Here is a 19,198-nt window from a genome sequence, read left to right on the forward strand (position 1 = left end):
CCCGAAGGCATAACTCACACTGCTCCTTTGTTATCAATGAGGCACACTATTCTTGTATTACTGTCTATAATAGGTGTGATCATTTTAAATTGTGCATCAAAGTAATTGCCACGGCACTGAGGGAGAAAAAGTGAGGTACTGCTGCTTGCACAGCTTAAGACATGTGCTCCATTGTCTCTCCTTTCCCTGGAGGAATGTCTCAATTAAGATACACTGTGACGACTTTGCCAGCAGTTTTGTTTATGTGTGAAGAGCTCATTTTCATTAGCAAACAGAGTATAGTGTTGATGAATCTGGGAGTGAGGAATTCTGACTGAGTTTTAATGAGACGGAAGTGAAGGAGAAAGCAAAACTACTCACACATCTCGCTTAGATTACTAAAACTAATTGGAAGAGTGACTAAAAAGATGCCCTTACACAACACTTTAACTGGAAATCACGAGCAACTTTTTGGCCTTTGCTAACAGTTCCAGATGTTTTAAACTTCCGTGTGCAGTTATTTAGAAATCTGCTCAGCCTTTTCTGTATTTAGTGACTTGTCAAATAACAGTGAAGACGATGATAACAGCTGCATGCCCCTACACGCAGCGTTCCAGGAGTGAGAGTTAAGGGAACTCTTTTTCCATACAGTTGGGAAAGTGATTGTGCGTCACAAGGACTAGTCGCTCCCTTTTTTTCTTTTTCTTTTTTGCACAATCACATACGATAATGACCTAAAAAGACTTATTAATAAAGAGATAGTTCCCATATGGATTTAACAATGCATGGACTGTACACAGTGCAGCAGATTTTCTCAGCCACCATGTTGCTGCAGTTCATCCTAGGACAATGCATGTGACTGTGTGAATGCACTGAGCTCAGAGGGGGTGAAACAGGGGAATAGTGGGAGGAGAGGCCTGATAGGAGACCTCCTGTCAGCACTAATGTGCATCATGGCAGTGCTTGCTAGTAATATGGAATATGAGAGGTTAAAACTATTCTGGGTACTAATGAAAAGAAAAAAGAAAACCGTCATAACCGGTTCTGATCCCTTCACAAACTGATGGAATTTTTTTTTTTTTTTACCTATAAGGAAAAAGCAAGCTAAATATCTCAATGTGTTCCCCCTGCAGTGCTTACGGGGACAACACATGCATGTGCGTGTCTGTTAGGGAAGTTTTGTAACGCGGATGCTACCAACTGTGTCTTTACATTTTTTGTTTGTTTGTTTTAGTCTTTTGAGCGGAAAATTAGATTATACTGCTGTAGGGATGCAAATGAGTGACGTAATCATGATCTGCCTTCAACTGATAGATAAGTGTTCATCTTAAGAACAAGTATACAGGCATACATTTAGACAAAAACACTTTAGCTTCTGTTTTTACACTTGGATACATCAAACTTTGTTCTAAGTTGGTAGAATCTGAGCACATTGTTACAGCTTTGGGATCATTTTGAGAGTAGAGATAATAAAAGATGCATGTTACATGTTATTATGTGTGCTTAACTTGCTAGAATCTTGGGAATGTGCGCAAATACCACAGCTGTTGTATGTCCAGGCTGCTAAGCTGGTTTTGCTTAGTTTTGTAAACAGAACAAATCAGTTTCAGTTTTAGGTGTGGTGCTCATAACGTATAATTTTATAGAAGAGATCAAGCATTGCAGTCTGAATGACAAGAGACTGCCATCATTATAACTAATAACAAGAGAGTGTTACGTTTGCAAATACATACGTCACTACTACCATAATTTAAAAAGATAAAATTCTTTGCTTTTTTTTATCATTTGTATATATTTTTCCTGCACAGTTAATCAACAAATAATGTATATCCTTTGTGTCTTTTATATGTGTAACTGTCATTTATGCACTTCACTGAGAGGTCATAGTGAAACAAAGAAAGGTCAGGAAAAAAAAAGTCGTCAAAAGAGGTCACGCAGACAGCGGGGCACTAGCAGCAGGACAAAGAGACACTTCCTTCACCCAGTTTCTACAGTTTCTACACAGAAAAGACGGGTACTGTTTTCAGTATGAACTGTGAGAATTTCTGTTTGGCCACTGATACTTCTATGATCAACAGAACACAACAGCTGGTAGAACTGAATAAACGTTCGGAGTGATAAAGAAGCTTACGTATTATCAGTGTCTTTCAGAAGCGACACCAGGATTATGAAAGAACTCAGGCTGTGAATCTGAAGGAGAACAATGCGGTCAGCTGCTCCTGACACGTCAAGACAAAAAACAAGCCATCACAGCCTTCCCCGAGTCGCTGATCCAATTCCTGTTAGGATGTCTGCCCGCAGAATACATTATAATTCTCTAAAGTACTGAGCTTTTTTCTTACAGATACCCCTTCTTTAATTAGATTTAACTGCTTTTAGCTAAATGTTTTAATAAAGAAACTATCTGAGATAATGACTTCAAAAAAATATATTAGCATAATGTCAAACAATAGCACAGAGTTAATTAAATCAGTTAAAAGTAAACAATGCTCGGCCACTTGTTGCTGTCATTGCCACTACAGATGATGAATGCTATTTAAATTATCATAGTAAATCAATGATAAAAGTTGCAGCCAGCTAAAGATATATTTGTAGGATTAGACACAAACAACCACTGCCTTAAGATAAAAGGCATTTCCCGTGATGGGCTACAACATCTTTTGGCAATTTCATCATCCTGAGGAATGATACTGCTGCTTCAGACTGATAGCTTTTCACAGAGGCTTTGTGGTTGCTGAACAATAGGAAATGACCGGGAGGCCTCGATGTGTCACATGTGGTGCCTTTGATTAACATACTAGCCTTGTTTGCAACAGGATCTCGGGGGAAGGCACGAGTACCTATAACTGAATCGTAGCACTGCGAGGGGAGAAAGTGTTTTTAGTTTAGGGTAAGCTGCCTATGTAAATGAGTCTTACTAAAGAAAAAAATATGTGTTTTTTAAATCAGTGAGCTGAGTTATTTATTAAGACAAAATAGAAATAAAAAAAGTTCATTGGTATCCTTGGAATGAGTGCAATTATCAAATCCACTGTTCAAACCAAATATTTTTATTAAGCATGTTTGCTAGGCTGGAAAACCACATGTATATTTCATTATGAGAACAATATTGGTTCAACCTGTTTGGTGACAGCAAATGCTTGACAACAGCTTGAAATATAGGCAAAAGAGCAGGCTGCTTACAGCCAATCCTTGGCTCATGTAAGAGCCATAGCTTAAGCAAATCGAGCACTCCAGTCTTTGTTCACTGTTTTTCAACTGGGAGTGGTTACTGATAAAGTTTTGTTTTCTTCCAGACATAGCTGCCATTCTGGGGGGGGGGGGGGGGGGGGGGGGGGGGGGGGATATTCAACTGACTGAAGTCAGTTGAATATCTTCATTGACTGATTAAGTACCCATCAGTGTCTCTGCTTTTAAGAGTGGAGGAGGGGTTGATTTTACATAGGAGGGTGTGGAGGCTACTGTAGGTGAAGGTCTTTATCTCACAAGCACCAGTCTATTAATCTTAGGTGATTACACAATCCAACAGTAAATGTGTGCTGATTCTCTATTATTATTAACAGCAATATAGTATGTAACTAAAAGTTAAGGTTTTTCCTTCCATTTTTCTGTAAGATCAAATGTGTTTACACGCACCATCTCATGGCTTTGTCAGAGGTATGTTTTGGGTGGCAACAACTCATATGGGATATAAAAGTGGGCTGTGCGCCTTGGTACGTTTTTGTGTCACCATATAGGAAGAACTTGAAATTTCTCATGACTCAACCAACCTGCTTCTGCAAAAAGAAAAAAAAAAGCCTCATGTAACTGTGAAAAGTTTGAGGCACCCCTCCCCCAGCTCCACATGGTAGCTGGTGCATGACGTGCTGACTGGCTGCACTTTTAGGTAACTTCTTAAAATGTAGCGTACACATCAAAGAGTGTTATATGGCGTCTATTCAGCGCACTCACTCTTACTCCGTGGAAGTTTAAAGCATCGTTAGAGAGATGATTGAACCGCTCGAAAAGCAAAGCGTGACAACAGACTTCACTGTAAGCGAATACGACTCTAATATTGGCCGTTTGAAGCACAAATGAAGCAGCTTACACATCTAATAGTGAAAACATTGGGAATAAAAATAAAAAATAAAAACCTCACATGTGATAACGTGTAAGAAGCTCATTGTGGGCTAGAACAGTCAAATAAAATATGCCCCCATGCTTTATTGGCGTGTATGAGATAAGATGATTATCTGCACTAATCCCTCTCTGTTATACGTGACCACGTGATTGCCCTTTTTTTTGGGGGGGGAGCTGCCGTGCACGCGCCCCATCTTCCCCTTGAGAAAAAGTTGAGAGCGCGCGCCCCGGATTTCAACAGCTGCAGCAGGGAGGACTCGCCAAGTCGAACAAATATGATTCAAATTCAAACAATTGAATAGGTGAGCTGTCCACCAGCGGCAACGCGTTGTGTGAAATGAAGAAGCAAACTCGAGCAAACACCCGAATTCCCTGAATTCAGTCGCTCGTAGTATCAGTATCAATATTAATCCGGAAATTCTGAGTTGGTAGGTATTGTTTGGTGAGTTTCTACAGTTTGCTCGAAGTCGAGGCAACAGAAAGTGTTGTTTGCTAACGTTGCTGTCGTTAAGAATGACCGAGGCTATGGGAGTAAAACTAGTTAGCGTTTTGTTATGCCACTCTCTCAATCTGGGTGAACTTTTGAAAGTGGCGTTGGAAAACAAACCGTAGGGGACAGCGTAAGTAGACACACACATTAAAAAAAAAAGTCAGGTCGATAATGTTCTTTTTGTACCACAGTGTTGTCATGAAATAACGTCGTCGCCACTCGAGACGGGTTTGTGTCTGGATGTATTGATTTAAAATTCAGTCTTCCTCAGTCACAGACGCGGACAGGGCTGATAATTGATCTGAGTGTTTCCAAAATGAGTAACGAAGCCCTCGTGCTCGGCTTATGATGCACATATAGAAACGTAATAGCCAGTCTGTTAAATGCACCGACTTTTATTGACGTTAGCTGGAAGTTCTCAACTGTTAACTTCGAGCATCGCCTCCGAGGTAAAATTACGTTCAAACCGGAGCTTTGCTTTCTTGAATAAGAAGGTGGCTAACGTTAACGCTTGCCTCCCGAAGCATGTGTGTACTTCAGAAAACCACACAGGATCATTAAGAGTTTCCTGTGCTCACCTGGTCTAAAGCAAACGTACCACACAGCAAACTAATTCCAGATAAATTGGTTATGAATAGCGTTGATGTATAAAAACTATATATATATATGTGTGTGCATGTATTATATAAAACTGAAAATAAAACCATTTATCATTGGTTTGAATGACTTGAAACCTACAGTTGGGACTTCCCCTTTATCCACTCATTTGTGGGTTTTTTGTTTTGTAGCCATATACTGAAAACTTGATTTAAAGGTAACAGTTAAAAATGTGTGAAAAGGGGGAGGGTCTTTGATGCTACAGTAGACAGCTATAGGTATTGCTGGTGCCACAGCCTTGATTAGCATTTTGCATGGGCCTTGAGCATTTTGTCCTTGCTGAACCAGTTACTCCACTTCTCCACCAATCAAAGCGCTAAGCAGTTCGAGCCTTCCCCAATATAAGCAGTTCAGTATACAAGCTGAAACCACTACACAGAGAAAAACCACAGTGTCTTTTGTCACTGATGCCTGGAGAAAAGGATATGCTGGGATTTGTGAGTAAAGGTTTTAGAGTTTTCAAAAATAGTTTAACAACTTGAAATTCTTAGACTTTTGCTGGGATGTTGCTTTTTATGTTGTTGACTATAAGTTAATCTATGTCTGTAGATTGTATTTTAACACTACATGTTTAGTATGATTAGTTAAAGTAGTTGTCGTGTTTAGTTAGAAACAAAAGAGAAGCAAAGGTTTGTTATATTTAGGGGGAAAAATGGAAAAAAAAACCAATGACCTTACTTAATCATCTTACTTTCTAGAAGTATATATTCTAAGTTAATGTTAGTCATATTAAGCTTAGACACAGAGGCATAAATTCTAAATTAATTTAAATAATGTTTGCGAGCACAAAAAAAGACTGTTTTGTCATTGGCCTGCACATAGAGGAAATGACTTGTCTGTGTAGTTGATTGCTAAAAAAGATACATTTCCTGTTTCAGTGTAAGGAAAGGCAATTCTCTGGTGTTTTTTCAAACAGATTTTATGATAACTTAGGTGTTTCAGTTACCTGATCCTGTTTTGATTTTTGAGCAAAGCCTAAAAAAAACACTTTTCCCATTCTTTCCAGGCTCCTAATAATCTGGACCGCTTGTAAAAGATTAGGAGAAAATGCCGACTCATTCATTGCTGCCGTTTGTAAATAGCCCAGATGGACTCGCCCAAGATTTTCTTATTAGTAAAGATGCAAGCATCCCAGGGTTGGGCTCTAGCATGACGCCACACACTACTTACCCAGAAAAGACTGAGTTGCAAAATGAAGAAAGTGCACCGCTGTACTGTATGTTCTGCGAGGAGACTTTCGCTCATCAGGATGAGCTTGGCCCCCACGTGTTAACACAGCACCCCACCACATTCTCCGAGCCAACTGTGCTTCGGGTTGAAGCAGAATTCAGGATCCCAGGAGAGAGACCCCGGGCCAAACAAAGCAGCCTTCCTGCCGAAAAAGACGAGGTTCACAGCTGTATCCTGTGTGGTCACTTATCCCAAGATGGCAGCGAGCTTGAGGCCCACATGAGAAAGCACAAGGACTACTTTACTTATTGTTGCAATTTTTGTGGGCGTCGGTTTAGAGAGCACTGGTTCCTCAAGAACCACATGAAGATGCATGTAAAAGCAGGAGCAAAGAACAAGACCCAGCAAGACCCAGAGAGCCCAATCACAATTAATGGTATCATCCAAGAGCCTCCATCAGAGCCTGTAGGCACCGCATACAAAATGTGCATGGTTTGTGGGTTTTTCTTCCCTGACCATGATAGTTTGGTTGAACACAGTAAAATGCATAATCGAGAGGCACAGCCTGGAAAAGATAAAAGCAAGGATAAGATGGGTGATACTAATGAACCCACTGCCAACCAGGATTCATTTCTTCAGTTCCTAAACCTTCAGCCTCGCCCCGCAGGAAAGGATGTGGAACCTGTGAGATCATCAAAATGGATTCCCCAGCTAGATCCTGTCAACACATATCAGGCCTGGCAGCTTGCTACGAAAGGCAAGATCGCAGTTGGGCCTAATAATACAAAAGATGTTGGCCAGGAAAACAGCACGGACAATGACGAATCTGGCTCTGACAAGGATGAGTTGAATAATATTTGGACTGAGGGCCAAGGAGACAAGGCCGTGAAAGAAGTTGGGAGAGAGCTCCGGTCTCAGCAACAGGCCCCTGTTAAAAGCCCAGACCCACAGCGAAGGTCTCCAGTTCAGAAAGATAAGGACAAACAAAGGCCAACGACTTGTGAGGAATGTCAAAGAAATTTCAGGACCTACCACCAGCTGGTTCTCCACTCCAGGGTCCACAAGCGTGAGAGAGGAGGTGAAGAAAGTCCAACCTCTTCTGTTGATGGCAAGCTTTCAAGAGCAGGCTCACTGGAAAATACAGAGGAAGGGTCTGAGGAGGGCATGGAGGAAAACTTGGGTTCAGGTAAGTCTGTTTTTCTGTATACACTCAGATTATCTTATCTGTGGTGTAGTAATTGTTTGTTACCAAGGGCTCCCTCTGCTGAGGGGACGGATAATAACACATGCCTTTTGTGGCCATTGTTCTGTCCTTTGTGTGTTGTGTTAATATTTAGATTTTTGTTTGTTTTCAAAGGTGAAGATGGATTTGACCGATCCAATGGCAGATCAAAAGACTGCAGTTACTGTGGCAAAACCTTCAGATCCAGCTACTACCTCACCGTTCATTTGAGGACTCACACAGGTAAATTCACGACAAATGATTATAAATTATCCTAAAAATAAACTGACCTTAAACTCTGACTTATGTTATGTTTATGCAAAACTATTTGTTCCAGGTGAGAAACCATTTAAGTGTGCTTACTGCGAGTACGCTGCGGCCCAGAAAACTTCGCTGAAATATCACCTGGATCGACGCCACAAGGATAAGCCCTACATCGAGATCCCCAGCAGACCTGTGCCTTTAGTGCCCTCACCCAGTGATGGAAAAAATGAAAACAATGCTGAAAATCCTGTGCCAAAGAAATCCTGTGTCCCTCCAGCCAGGCCGTGCATCGATGAAACACCAGAAAGCGGACTGGATAGTGTCGATGGCAAGCTTGGCAAGCCACTTGTCCAAGTAAATGCTGTGCCTGCCTGCTCTCCGGAAGATGATGCGCTCGCCAATTGCTCTGTGCCTGTTAACCTGAAGAAAAAAAGGGAGGAGGTTCAAGAAGAGAACTGTGAGGCCCCATTAAATCTGTCCATAAAAGTCTCTGTCTCTACACCTGTCAGTGTTGAACCAAGAAATGGTATTGTTCCAATTGCCTGCCCATTTTGTGCTTATAAAACCATCTACCCAGAAGTTCTGATTATGCATAAAAAGCTCTCTCACAAAGACAAGTCAAACAGCACCAAAAAGAATGGGTTTGGAGGCAATTTAAGTGAAAGTCGTCATACGGGTTGCCCGCCTGCCCTCAATGGGAAAGATGTTTCCTCAGTTCTGATCACTGAGAGGATCTTCCCTCGCCGAACCAAATCTCCACCTCCCCAACCTGCAAAACCTCAAGAAAAAACACCTGTTAACCTACCGCACGTTCCTAAGCCATCCCCTGTCCATGCACCCATAAAAGATGTCCAGGAGACCCAGCGTTACAGGCAGAGCACCGACTCACATCCCAGTCAGGAATCCTCCAGGTATACAGAGCTAATGAGAAAAAACAGCACAACCAACAAATATATCATGGACAGAGTGGGCATCGGCGATCGGAGCTACCCAGTACGAAGCGGTGTCCTTTGGCACACAGATGTCGCCAGGCTCTGCCTATCCAGCCGATTTGGAAGCCTCCCCCAGATGGACTTTGGCGAGCCATCCAGCAAGCGATTAAAGTTTTCTGTGCCTACAAACAGGGATGCTGAGGCTGGCGAGAAGGCTGCTTTTAGAGGGCCACCAGCAGATGGATCTAACAGGATGTTTACTAAAAGAACTGTGAAACCCACACAGCAAGGGTCATGTCCACCCACAGCTTCTGAGGTTTCTGTTTTGGGTCCGGCAAAGAATGCACCTACGACTATTGGAGGCAGTTTGGAGTCTGAGTGGAGCATGATGAACCTTCTCCGCTCCTATCCACCCCATGACCTGGCATCTTTCTATCACACCAACCCAGCAAACCCCAGTCATGTAGGACTAGTCAACCCAGGAGCAGGTAAGCATTAGACTTGCAGTTTCAGTAGAGTGACATATAAATTTCTTTGGATATTTGGCTATTTTGTATCTGCATATTCTGATACTTTGAAGAGTTAAAGTTTTTTTGTTTGTTTGTTTTCTCAGGGGGCAGAAGTGTGCTGTTCCAACATCTGCCCAGTCTACCCAGCCTGCAAAGAAGAGATGTTTCAGGCCCATTCCCCAGTCAACGCTGTGGGGCCACTGACAAAAGCGCCTAAAATAAAAAGAAACAAAGAAAAGGTTGAAAACTTTCATTTAAAATAAACCTGACGAGAATTTTTGAAAATGACATTGAACTTCATATAGTTGAATCAAATCATTTTTTTGTCCTTCTCGATGTAAACAGTGCTGCTGCCTTATTTTGGACAATTTCTAGAAACGTTGTTTAATGTACATATTTAGAAAGAGAGGTAGTTTATGCTCACAGTGTGCTTATCCTCTGTTAATTTAATGTTTCTTTTTCAACAGAAAAACATTTGTGTTATATGGACGTTTCAGGGCTACAGTTTCAGCAGAAGTTCTTTTTTGAATGCAAAGATGCAGATAACCTTTGGGGTTTTCTTGTATATAGTCCACTGGTGTGCACTGTAATATTTCTTTTTGAGACTGTTGATAAATCTGTACATGACCCACACTAATATTCCAGAGTCTGTCTTAGCTGTAAAAGTTGTGTGTGTGTGGGATGGCAAAATCTCTCTACATAAACTGTGTTAAGCTAAAACCTAAGAAAAACCTGTGTGGGGAAAAAAAAATGCTGCTCTGTGTAATTGCTGCACTGCACTGGATGGTGGGGAGTTTCTGTCGGATAACTTGATGGCTTCGGCCCAGTTGTTTACAAACAGGCCACAGCAGCGAGCTCTGCTGTGTGTTTCAAGTTCTACCTCAAGTTGTGCTCTGAAGGCTTATTTTTGTAAAGCCTTTGAAGCTATCATGTTAGCTGAGCCTATATACCTACTTCGAACAGAGACTGGTGTTTTGAGTTGTAGTAATAGTAGTAGTACATGGACAAGTGACCCGTGACGTTTGACATCTATAAAACACCACAGGAAGCTCAAGCTCATTTGGTGACACTGGACTACTACTGCTGCTACTGTTTTTTTTAACCTATACCACAATTTGGGCTGTACATTAATTTTGATGAACCCGCTATCTACAAGTATTGTTATTTTCCTTCTTGAAAAGCAAAAAGGTGCTTAAGTGGTGCCTCACATCCGTCAGCTGTAAAATGTACCTGATTATGTGTAATTGTCTGGGTTTGTGTGAAATAGTCATTCAGTGTTATTTGGTTACTGCACATTTAGCCGCTCGCATGTTCGGGAGTTTGCTTTTGCTATGCAAAGTCTTGAAAGTGTTTCTTTTGTCAAGGGGCAGCAGTCACTGCCAACTGGATGTCAAGGAGCGTTTAAGGTGTCGTGATTGTGCAGTTTTAGGGGAGACAAAAAATGCAAAAGCAGCGATGTTGATTGCTCCAATTAACTTAATGCTAAAGAGGGAAGAAAGACTAAAGACTCAGGTTAATTCAATTTTACATGCTGGGTAGTGTTTGGTATAATTTTGAAAAACCTTTTTTAAATTATTTCTTTTTTTTTTTTGTTTGGTGTTCACATTATTGGTGTGTTTATATATTGTTAAGTATTGTTTTGAAATTTTTGATGGCACGTTTCAACAATAAAGTGAGAGGCGAAGAACGAAAGTATATAGGTGTTGTATTTAAGCTGAACCATAATGAACCTAGGATCACCTTTCTTAACCTCCTGAGACCCGTTTTTCTAATCTCTCCTAGCTATTTAGGATTAGTTGGACCTGATTAGACTTGTCCCCATAGAGGACAATGGTTTTATATTACAGCATAACATGGCATGGTCGCAATTGATTAAAAAATATAAAAACGCAGAATATAAAGTAAGGTGCAAAGCAAAATGTAATGTTGCCATATGAGGACACAAAGTTAAGAAATAAAGTCATACTTGGTTACAGTGTAGCACATTGTTCACGGACTCAAGGCACCAGTTATACAGCTATGTTCATAACATCTGGGGGATGTAGGGTAAGGACCTCCAGCTATATTATAAAATATATATATGCTTATATATACATATATTTAGCAATATACCGAAACCAAGAGATGCAGTGGTTCACGGTCATAACAATAATCTGCTTTCTTTAACTTGCACCTGGGGTTCTAGCTTCCTTTAATGACATCTTTAATACCTGATTACACAGACACAGAGAAAGATAAATTCGGTAATATCTGTTCTAATTAAATCATCAGTGGACTGTAATATTCCAATAACTCGATTACCATTTCAGGCTATTAGTCCTCCAGAATCTCCAAATATAGGCAACAAGTATTGGTTTTCTTATGTTATATTACAACATAAGAAAATAATTTTTTGTTGGAGTATTTGTGATTAGTAAACTGTGTTTAGTTTTTGCATTTGACAGCAGATTATGTAGGCTATACTCGACTTTTCAATCAATTACTCCAATCGACCACTAGAGAGCAGTATTTACAAAGTCAAGATTATAGACTCGTTAGATTCAGGTTTCACAGCCTTAAAACGTCCAGACCTTTGTAGTGCATTTACCTTTTATAAAACTTCACACCTTGACCACACTGAGAATAGAATTAATAAAATCATACTGTCAGTTACATACTGCTATAAACCCTAATACTAATTCACTTTAAATGTTTACATAAAAAAATAAATAAAAACACATGCACTCCTCTGTTTAGCTGTAAACCTGTAGTGAGAAGAATGTCACGCTTGGGGATACACCTGTAATTGATGATGTCACACAGGTGTTGCACATTAGTTATCAAACACAACACATCTGCCATGACATCATTGATTGTAATTGAATGACTCAAACAGCAGTGCACCCAGATTATATTCCCCGAACATCAAGTCCTTAAGAAAAGAAAACTGCTTCAGAGAAGTTGGTTAATAGCTTCTACATCTGCAGAGACATCAGCGCACTATTGTTTCACATCTATAAAAGCAGAAGACTGACAAAACCTATCGCTGCTTTTCATTCTGTAAACAACAAATTGCAAAGGACAATCTTCAGCACATTGAACACTTTAAACTTTGATTTTTTTTTTTTTTTTTGCCCCCCTCCTCCCCTTTTGAGTAGACCACATCTGTTTGCTGTCTGTTCCCCTGGGCCAGCACTGTGTAATCTATTGCATTAGCTCACATTAGTGCATATCGCCCATGGGCCTTGGTAATCACAAACGCAAAATGAGCATTTCACTTAGCATCACCCTCATATTCCCTCACACTGTGGCAAACTTAGTGCAAACGCTTGGCAGAGAACGCAAGTCGACAACAGCTTATGACATCCATCCCGTTACACTCGATCCCCGTGTCCAGAATGCTGCGAGGGCTTTCATGTCAAAAGCTCCTTTAATAGGCAAAGATACATGTTGAATTTTCCTTCTCTTTACTTCCTCTTCTGTATTGTTTCTTTGTGATTTGGAGCCCTCGAGAAACGTCATTTCTGAGTGTTCCTGCCAGAATTTTTGTCTTTACCATAACATATGTGTTCGTGTTTTGCAGGCCTTTCATGATACTGCACCCTTTGTATGGTCTACATTAAAGATGCAATGATGCAGTGTCATGAAAGAAGGTCTAAAGGCCTAAAATAATGTTGCTTTAATTTAGGAGAGTAACAGAGATCAAGGACACAATGCTTCACTCAGGTTAGTTACAGAAAACAGATTTCAGTGAAGTTATTAGAACACAGGCTTTTATTTAATCCACAAACGCTGCGATTTTTCCAGTTATGCACAGACCCAAGAAAATACCCACGTTTCAGGCAAATTCACCCGGGATTGCTCTGGTTCATAATTCTTTGGCATAAAACACCTGATGTCTTCACGGCTTCTTATCAAGTTTTTTTCATCACATTAGCTTTTGTGTGATAAGGATTCCCACAGCAGCCATTTTATTGCACAAGTCAACACACAAATGGCATTTTATGCTTGCATTGCTCCTCATTCATCTGTTCAGAGTGTTTGGTTTTACAAGAGGTGATGTTTAAGACTTGGATACGTTCATCTGTGACTGACTATGTGCCGAGCAATTCAAACCCTTTTCTCTCCAGTTTTCTCTCTAGACTATCAAATTTCCTACCTCCCTCCATTCTTGCAAAGTAAACTTCATGTTTTTATCCCCCTTAAGTGCTCTCTCCTCTTATTTTCACTCCTTTCATCACTCATAATTGTTGCCTCCAGATTGTCAACTTGCATGAATTAGCAATTGGGCCAACAAAGCAGATATGGTCAATTGTTGAGTATCCTGTCAGAATTTCAGGCTGAAAGTCTGCTTTCGCTGTGATCGCTCATCATCGTCACCCCATTCCTCTGAGGAAGAGGAGCAATGTAATGGTTCCCACAAAAACAGCCCCTGGCCTAAGGAAAGGGATTTGGGTGTCTAGAGACAACAGGGGCCATATGGAGCGGGCTGAGATAGCAAGGCACATGTACAGAATAATGGATGATGTGTCATGTTTCATGTTGCAGGGAAGCCATCAAGAGAGTTGGGTTTGGGAAATCAAAAGGCTCACGTACAGGAAAAGCGACTGTTGGACCATTTAGCATTTTTGTTCTATTTCCAATGCCTGTGGTCTGCTGATGTTATTTATAACTAAAATAATAATCGTGATTTTTTTGGGGGGGCTATATGTAGCCCTGTATGCAATATTAAAGCAGATGACCTTACGAGTATAATGAGCCAACCACCTGTTTACTAAAACTAAGAAATATACTCTCTGAAGCAGCGATTCAATTAAGACTAGATTTGTAAAACAGATGAAACCAAATTTGTACACATTGTATTTATCCTGCTTAGTGGGTGGCAATATCAGACAGGCACTTAATGCTGACAGGAATATTTAATCAAATCATGGTCTCCTGAGGATACATCACATATACTTTAGTGATCCCTTTACTTTTCATCTAGCGCCACCAGGAGGCTGATGAGCAGTATTTTGGTTCGGTCTGGACAAAATACCTGCAAATTTGACAAGACCACCAATCTGGGAGCACAGACTGTATATAAATGATGGATGCAATTACTGTGGCAGCACCTTTTGATTGTTTTAAAGTTTAAACATTATGTGTCATGTTGCTATTTTAAAGCCAGGCAAACAGGAGCCACAAGTGATCATATTTGGGGCCCCAAAAGCCTCTAATATGATTTCAGGTAGCTAATGTTAACTTAGCACTGCTCCAATAAGGTGCATCGGTAAACTGAATGATTTCACCATACAGAGACACATACCTAGTAAAAATAAGAGAATTAAAATTTCACTGACCAAATCTGAATGTTCTTGACGAGCTGTTAGTATAATCTATCACACAAAAAACCATGTTATTTGTCAAATACATGACACAGAGATCATACCACAACAAGGGTCAAGCTATCATTTTTATTGGTGGAAGTGAAGCTAGCAGACAGCTGTCTGTTACAGCAGTTTGCATCCTCAACCACCTGTTAGTCAAAGTAGCCACGCCCCTAACGTTAACGCTGTAAGTTGTATAATTTACTGGCAGGTGCATAACCTCAGTGAGTTACTATAAAATATAATTTATTACTATAAACAGTGTTTACAGTAACTTTTATTTCATTTTATTTTGCAAGAATAGAAATCTTGATGTAACTTTATTCAAGGTAAAGTTACTGTAGGTGAAATTACAGTAAGATTAATGTTACTGTAAATGAAACTGCACCTTTTTTTACTATAATTACTGTAAAGTTACAGTAACTTATAGGCATCCATTACTGGCTAATTACTGTATTTTCATTTATGTTGTTATAGTTTTATAATAGATTTTTTGTAGTTAGCAATAGAAGTGTTTCTTTTTTATGTGCATCTCCACCTGTAGGAAAAGACGCTGAAGTTAAGCACTATAAGCCAGCGGTCCCCAACCTTTTTTGCGCTACGGGTCCGTGAGTGGTTTGGTATTGGCCCACGAGAGTTGAGGCTCGGGTGTGAAATTTATGGTTTTTATCATTATTTTTTTTATTGTTTTTATCATTAACTTGGTTTCCCTAGGTGTTTTCCCGTGTGTTATGAATAAATCTTTTTTTTTTTGGTACCGGTACTGGTTTTATTTTGTTGTATTTATCCACGACACCATAAAGGCCGGTCCGTGAAAATATTGTCGGACATAAACCGGTCCGTGGTGCAAAAAAGGTTAGGGAACGCTGCTATAAGCCATATTTCAAATGAAATAAATGAATAAAAACAGTTGTTGAACATTTGAATGCAAGGGCCTACAGAGATTAACCTGCTATTTTGAGCCTTCAGGGACATTCAAAGTTTTTGACCTTTCTGGGAACACATCAGGTGATTTAGTCAAATGTAGTCAAACTTAAGATATTCATTATATATATGTATATATATTCTTTCTTTTGCTTGCCATATGAACTGTTTCCTTCCATGCAAGCAAAGCCTGTAAATGTAATTGGTCAACAAAGCCCAGACTACAGCCAGGCTGCTAACAGAAACCAGAAATCTTGCAGAATCAAAAATCCCGCCCCTTCCCCTGAATTCTGTCTCTCCTTTCATAGGTATCTATTTATAGAGATTCATAGCCTTATTATCAGATATTCTTTATGTTTGGTGCTAATGAGTGAAATTCATTAATTAACACGAATAGGAATCCAAGATGTTGAACACGTCTGCTAAAATTAAAAATATTACCATTGTTCCTGGGATTAAATATAGTTTCACAGATCCAGCTGCTCGGCTGTAGATCCTTCAGTGTTGTTTTAGTTTCATTTCATTGGAAATAACTCTAATAGTGAGGACAAAGTGAATATACAAAAGAGGAAAGGAAAAGAAATCCTCCACTGTTGTGTAGATAAAAACTCCTTTGTCCAAGCTCCACCGCTACGGGGGCACTGTATACTTAGATCCTCCCTCCCCTCTTATCTGCTCTACCTGCATGTGGAATAAGCAGAGCACCTCATCTCTGTTTTTCTCCCAGTGTCAGAACTACACTTAAGTGCTGTTTCCGATACCCATGAGTAAGCCCCATAAAAGCTGCCCCATCGCCACAGCGTTATTGTTTCTTGCGGATGATTGATTGATGGATGAGGGCTGACACTTCAATGAAGCCATTTCCACTGGCATCTCTATCCGATGATGTGCAGCGTATATTTTCCATCCACGCCTCATTGCTCGCCTGTGTCATTCCTGGAACTTCATTTACACCATGTTCCCTGAAGGACCTTTTTTAGCCCCATCTCCCTTTTTCTCTCTCTGGCTCCTCTTTTTATCTCTTTCTTTTTCTATGCCATAAAATAATGCTATTTCTTGTACACTCTGGAGGGGCTTGGAATCATTTGCGGGGAATGATAAAACCAAAGGCATGAAGGGGTTATTTACAGGAAGTGTAACACTGACAGGGTCCCACTGTTCTGCTTTTTTCACTGTCAGATGCCAAGTCCATGCTGAGGCAGGGCAGGGATATGATATACATTTCAGGCGCACTCGACCTACACTGTCTGCACACACGATCATTTACTGTTATCTCCACAAGCAAAATAGGCACTTCCAGCTTTGCACATTGTAACAGGATGATGTCCAAAGCTACCCAAAATACATGTTAAAGTATAGTTTGATGGCAACGTGATTGAGGTGCCTTCTCTGAGACAATTTCCTGTTTTTGCTCATATGGGGAGCAGATGGTAAGCAGGCATCAGAGCGGCAGGCTTTCTGGGATGACAGCCATGAGATTCCCCCTCAGGTGCCATTGGAGCCCCTTTAGAAGGGGAGAGTGATTGGTAGGACATGGCACCCCTAAGCAAGTGTTTTTTTTCTTTCCTCCCTCGAGTTTCCTGATTTTACAGTTCTCATCAACAAGCCACAGTGCCGGAAATAGATGTACAATGTCACCTATGACATTGTCTAATTTAGGAGCCTACATCACATATGGAGAACTTTATATTTAGCACCAACAACAATGTGTTTCCAAGACTTCACCATTATTTCTTAGATGCAAAATGCCAGTTTTAATTCTGGATTTCTGTCTGCCCATGTTGTACAATATGTAGTGGGGCTCTATTTAACACCTCTTACCATTTTCACATTAAAGATATGGTCCCTGTGTGGGGTTTAGTTGTGAGAAAATAGGAGATTTTTGTTTATTAAATTTTGACAACACAGTAGCCTTAACCAGGTGACAATAATACAAACAAAAACCTTAATCGCTGACCCCTAACTCTCATGGCTCTGTTATGCTGTGAGGTGCATGGTTTTGTATCACCGCCAATCGATACAAAGTTGCTCCCACCAATTGCTTTCATACTGTGACGAAACATTTCTGATGGGAGCAGTCTCTTCATAGTGTACGAGGTGACGCTAAGCAGCTTAATGTCAACAGATCTCACTCTAATTGAAGACCTATGTGAAATTTATACAGACATCTTCACCACCATCCCTGAAAACAGCAGATGAGGAAATCTCATTTGGAAAAAAAAATAGTATCCCATCTCTATAGATGAGTTGTAAGAGACTTGTGGAATCTTTGGCAAGATGAATTCAAGCTGTTCTGGCGGCACGTCACCAGCACACAGCTTTCCAGTTTTTTCCTTTAATTTGTCACTCAGCACTATAATGTTCAGCAAAATTCTGGGTTATAATTCAAACTTATTTCAAAATATTCTAACCAGATCTTTGAACATCTATATATGAATGACACACCTTCATGTAACTAAAAGATAATTGGATACAACGTATAAAATTGTATGACTTCAGTTGCATATAGGCAAAACTGCTATATGATAGGATCACACAAAGCTGTGCTGTTTGAGATCATATGGCTGTTAGCCATGCATGTTAGATTAATGGGTAATTCTAAATAGGCCATGCATGTGAGGTAGATAAAATGCTTGAAGTGTATAGAATAAAGTGCTATGTGGTTAAAATGTGACTTTTAGTTTCAAGTGAGCGGCCTGTACGACTACAAAGGCGCTGTATAAATGCGAGTCTAGAACACAGATAACCATATTAAGCTTCATAAACTTAGCATTGTTATCTGTGCAGGATTTTTTTCCCACAAATGCTGAAATGATCCTTATTTCAGCTTCACCGTGGATATATGTGCCCCAAAAGTACACAAAGCTTCATGTTCCCCGTGATAGTTTTTCTAGCTATCCCGTTAGTACAAATACTAACGTATAAAAATCTGATGAAAAACATAATAATGAATGCCTCATAAGATGAGTTGCTGTTATAGTGATAAATACTCCATACTACAGAACAGCATGTTGTGATACATGATATGAATTGGTTACATACTGCGTGATATTAGATGCTATTATGTGACAAACAGTTTAGAACTGCCTGTAGGCTATATTAAGATGTTAATGTGTTATTTCTTGTCACCGTTTTGTTCAAAAAACATCTTTTGAAGTGTCTTCCTTTCAGCACCTTGAGATCAAAACCTTCCCTGTTGTAGACTACGGGGGGGGGGGGGGGGGGGGGGGGGGACAATAACGGACACAATGCACAGTTGAACATATGATGCATTCACTGTAGCTGTTTCTGTCTGTGTGCGTCTGTGTGTGTACTTGACCTTGGCGGCTACAGGACATTTTGGTTCATCAGGAAAGATGATTGTTTCCTTTAAAAGATATTAGGAGGACTGTGTCTAAAGGAAACTGACATGCCTCCCTGCATCCCTGATGGTTTCCACTTCGTTTCTTTTATAGTCACTCAGTAGGTAAGGGAATAGTGTCCCACCTCAGTATTTATACATTAAGCAAGGTCTCCTTGTCCAGAAACAAGAGATGAGCAGTGATTGGGCCCAGAGAATAATTTCTTCTGTGTCTACACTGGGG

At 40.2% G+C, this 19,198-nt stretch overlaps 1 protein-coding gene across 5 annotated transcripts; it reads left to right on the forward strand.

The window, feature by feature from the left end:
- The first annotated feature begins 4,262 nt into the window (after positions 1 to 4,262).
- Positions 4,263 to 11,033, forward strand: znf217 (zinc finger protein 217). Of its 5 annotated transcripts, none has more exons than XM_086277644.1 (5): positions 4,263 to 4,400; positions 6,252 to 7,601; positions 7,773 to 7,880; positions 7,975 to 9,321; positions 9,447 to 11,033. In XM_086277644.1, the coding sequence occupies exons 2-5, from the start codon at positions 6,293 to 6,295 to the stop codon at positions 9,557 to 9,559; spliced, it is 2,877 nt and encodes a 958-aa protein (XP_086133770.1). In that variant the 5' UTR covers positions 4,263 to 4,400; positions 6,252 to 6,292; the 3' UTR covers positions 9,560 to 11,033. The 5 variants fall into 5 exon arrangements, with proteins under 5 accessions (XP_086133770.1, XP_086133769.1, XP_086133766.1 ...); XM_086277643.1 differs by having other exon boundaries at positions 4,331 to 4,540; XM_086277640.1 differs by having other exon boundaries at positions 4,331 to 4,526.
- The last annotated feature ends 8,165 nt before the right edge of the window (positions 11,034 to 19,198 follow it).

The sequence above is a fragment of the Aulonocara sp. 'chitande type north' Nkhata Bay genome, linkage group LG20 (genome assembly GCF_057382095.1).
Source record: "Aulonocara sp. 'chitande type north' Nkhata Bay isolate Kocher_YH1m ecotype deep benthic linkage group LG20, A_spYH_male_GT1.1, whole genome shotgun sequence".
Taxonomy (NCBI): domain Eukaryota; kingdom Metazoa; phylum Chordata; class Actinopteri; order Cichliformes; family Cichlidae; genus Aulonocara; species Aulonocara sp. 'chitande type north' Nkhata Bay.

Coding starts and splice junctions, on each gene's coding strand:
- znf217 (XM_086277644.1), top strand. CDS start 6,293: ATGCCGACTCATTCATTGCTGCCGTTTGTAAATAGCCCAGATGGACTC. Junction 7,881..7,974: donor TCATTTGAGGACTCACACAG/GTAAATTCACGA, acceptor TATTTGTTCCAG/GTGAGAAACCATTTAAGTGT. Junction 9,322..9,446: donor ACTAGTCAACCCAGGAGCAG/GTAAGCATTAGA, acceptor TTGTTTTCTCAG/GGGGCAGAAGTGTGCTGTTC.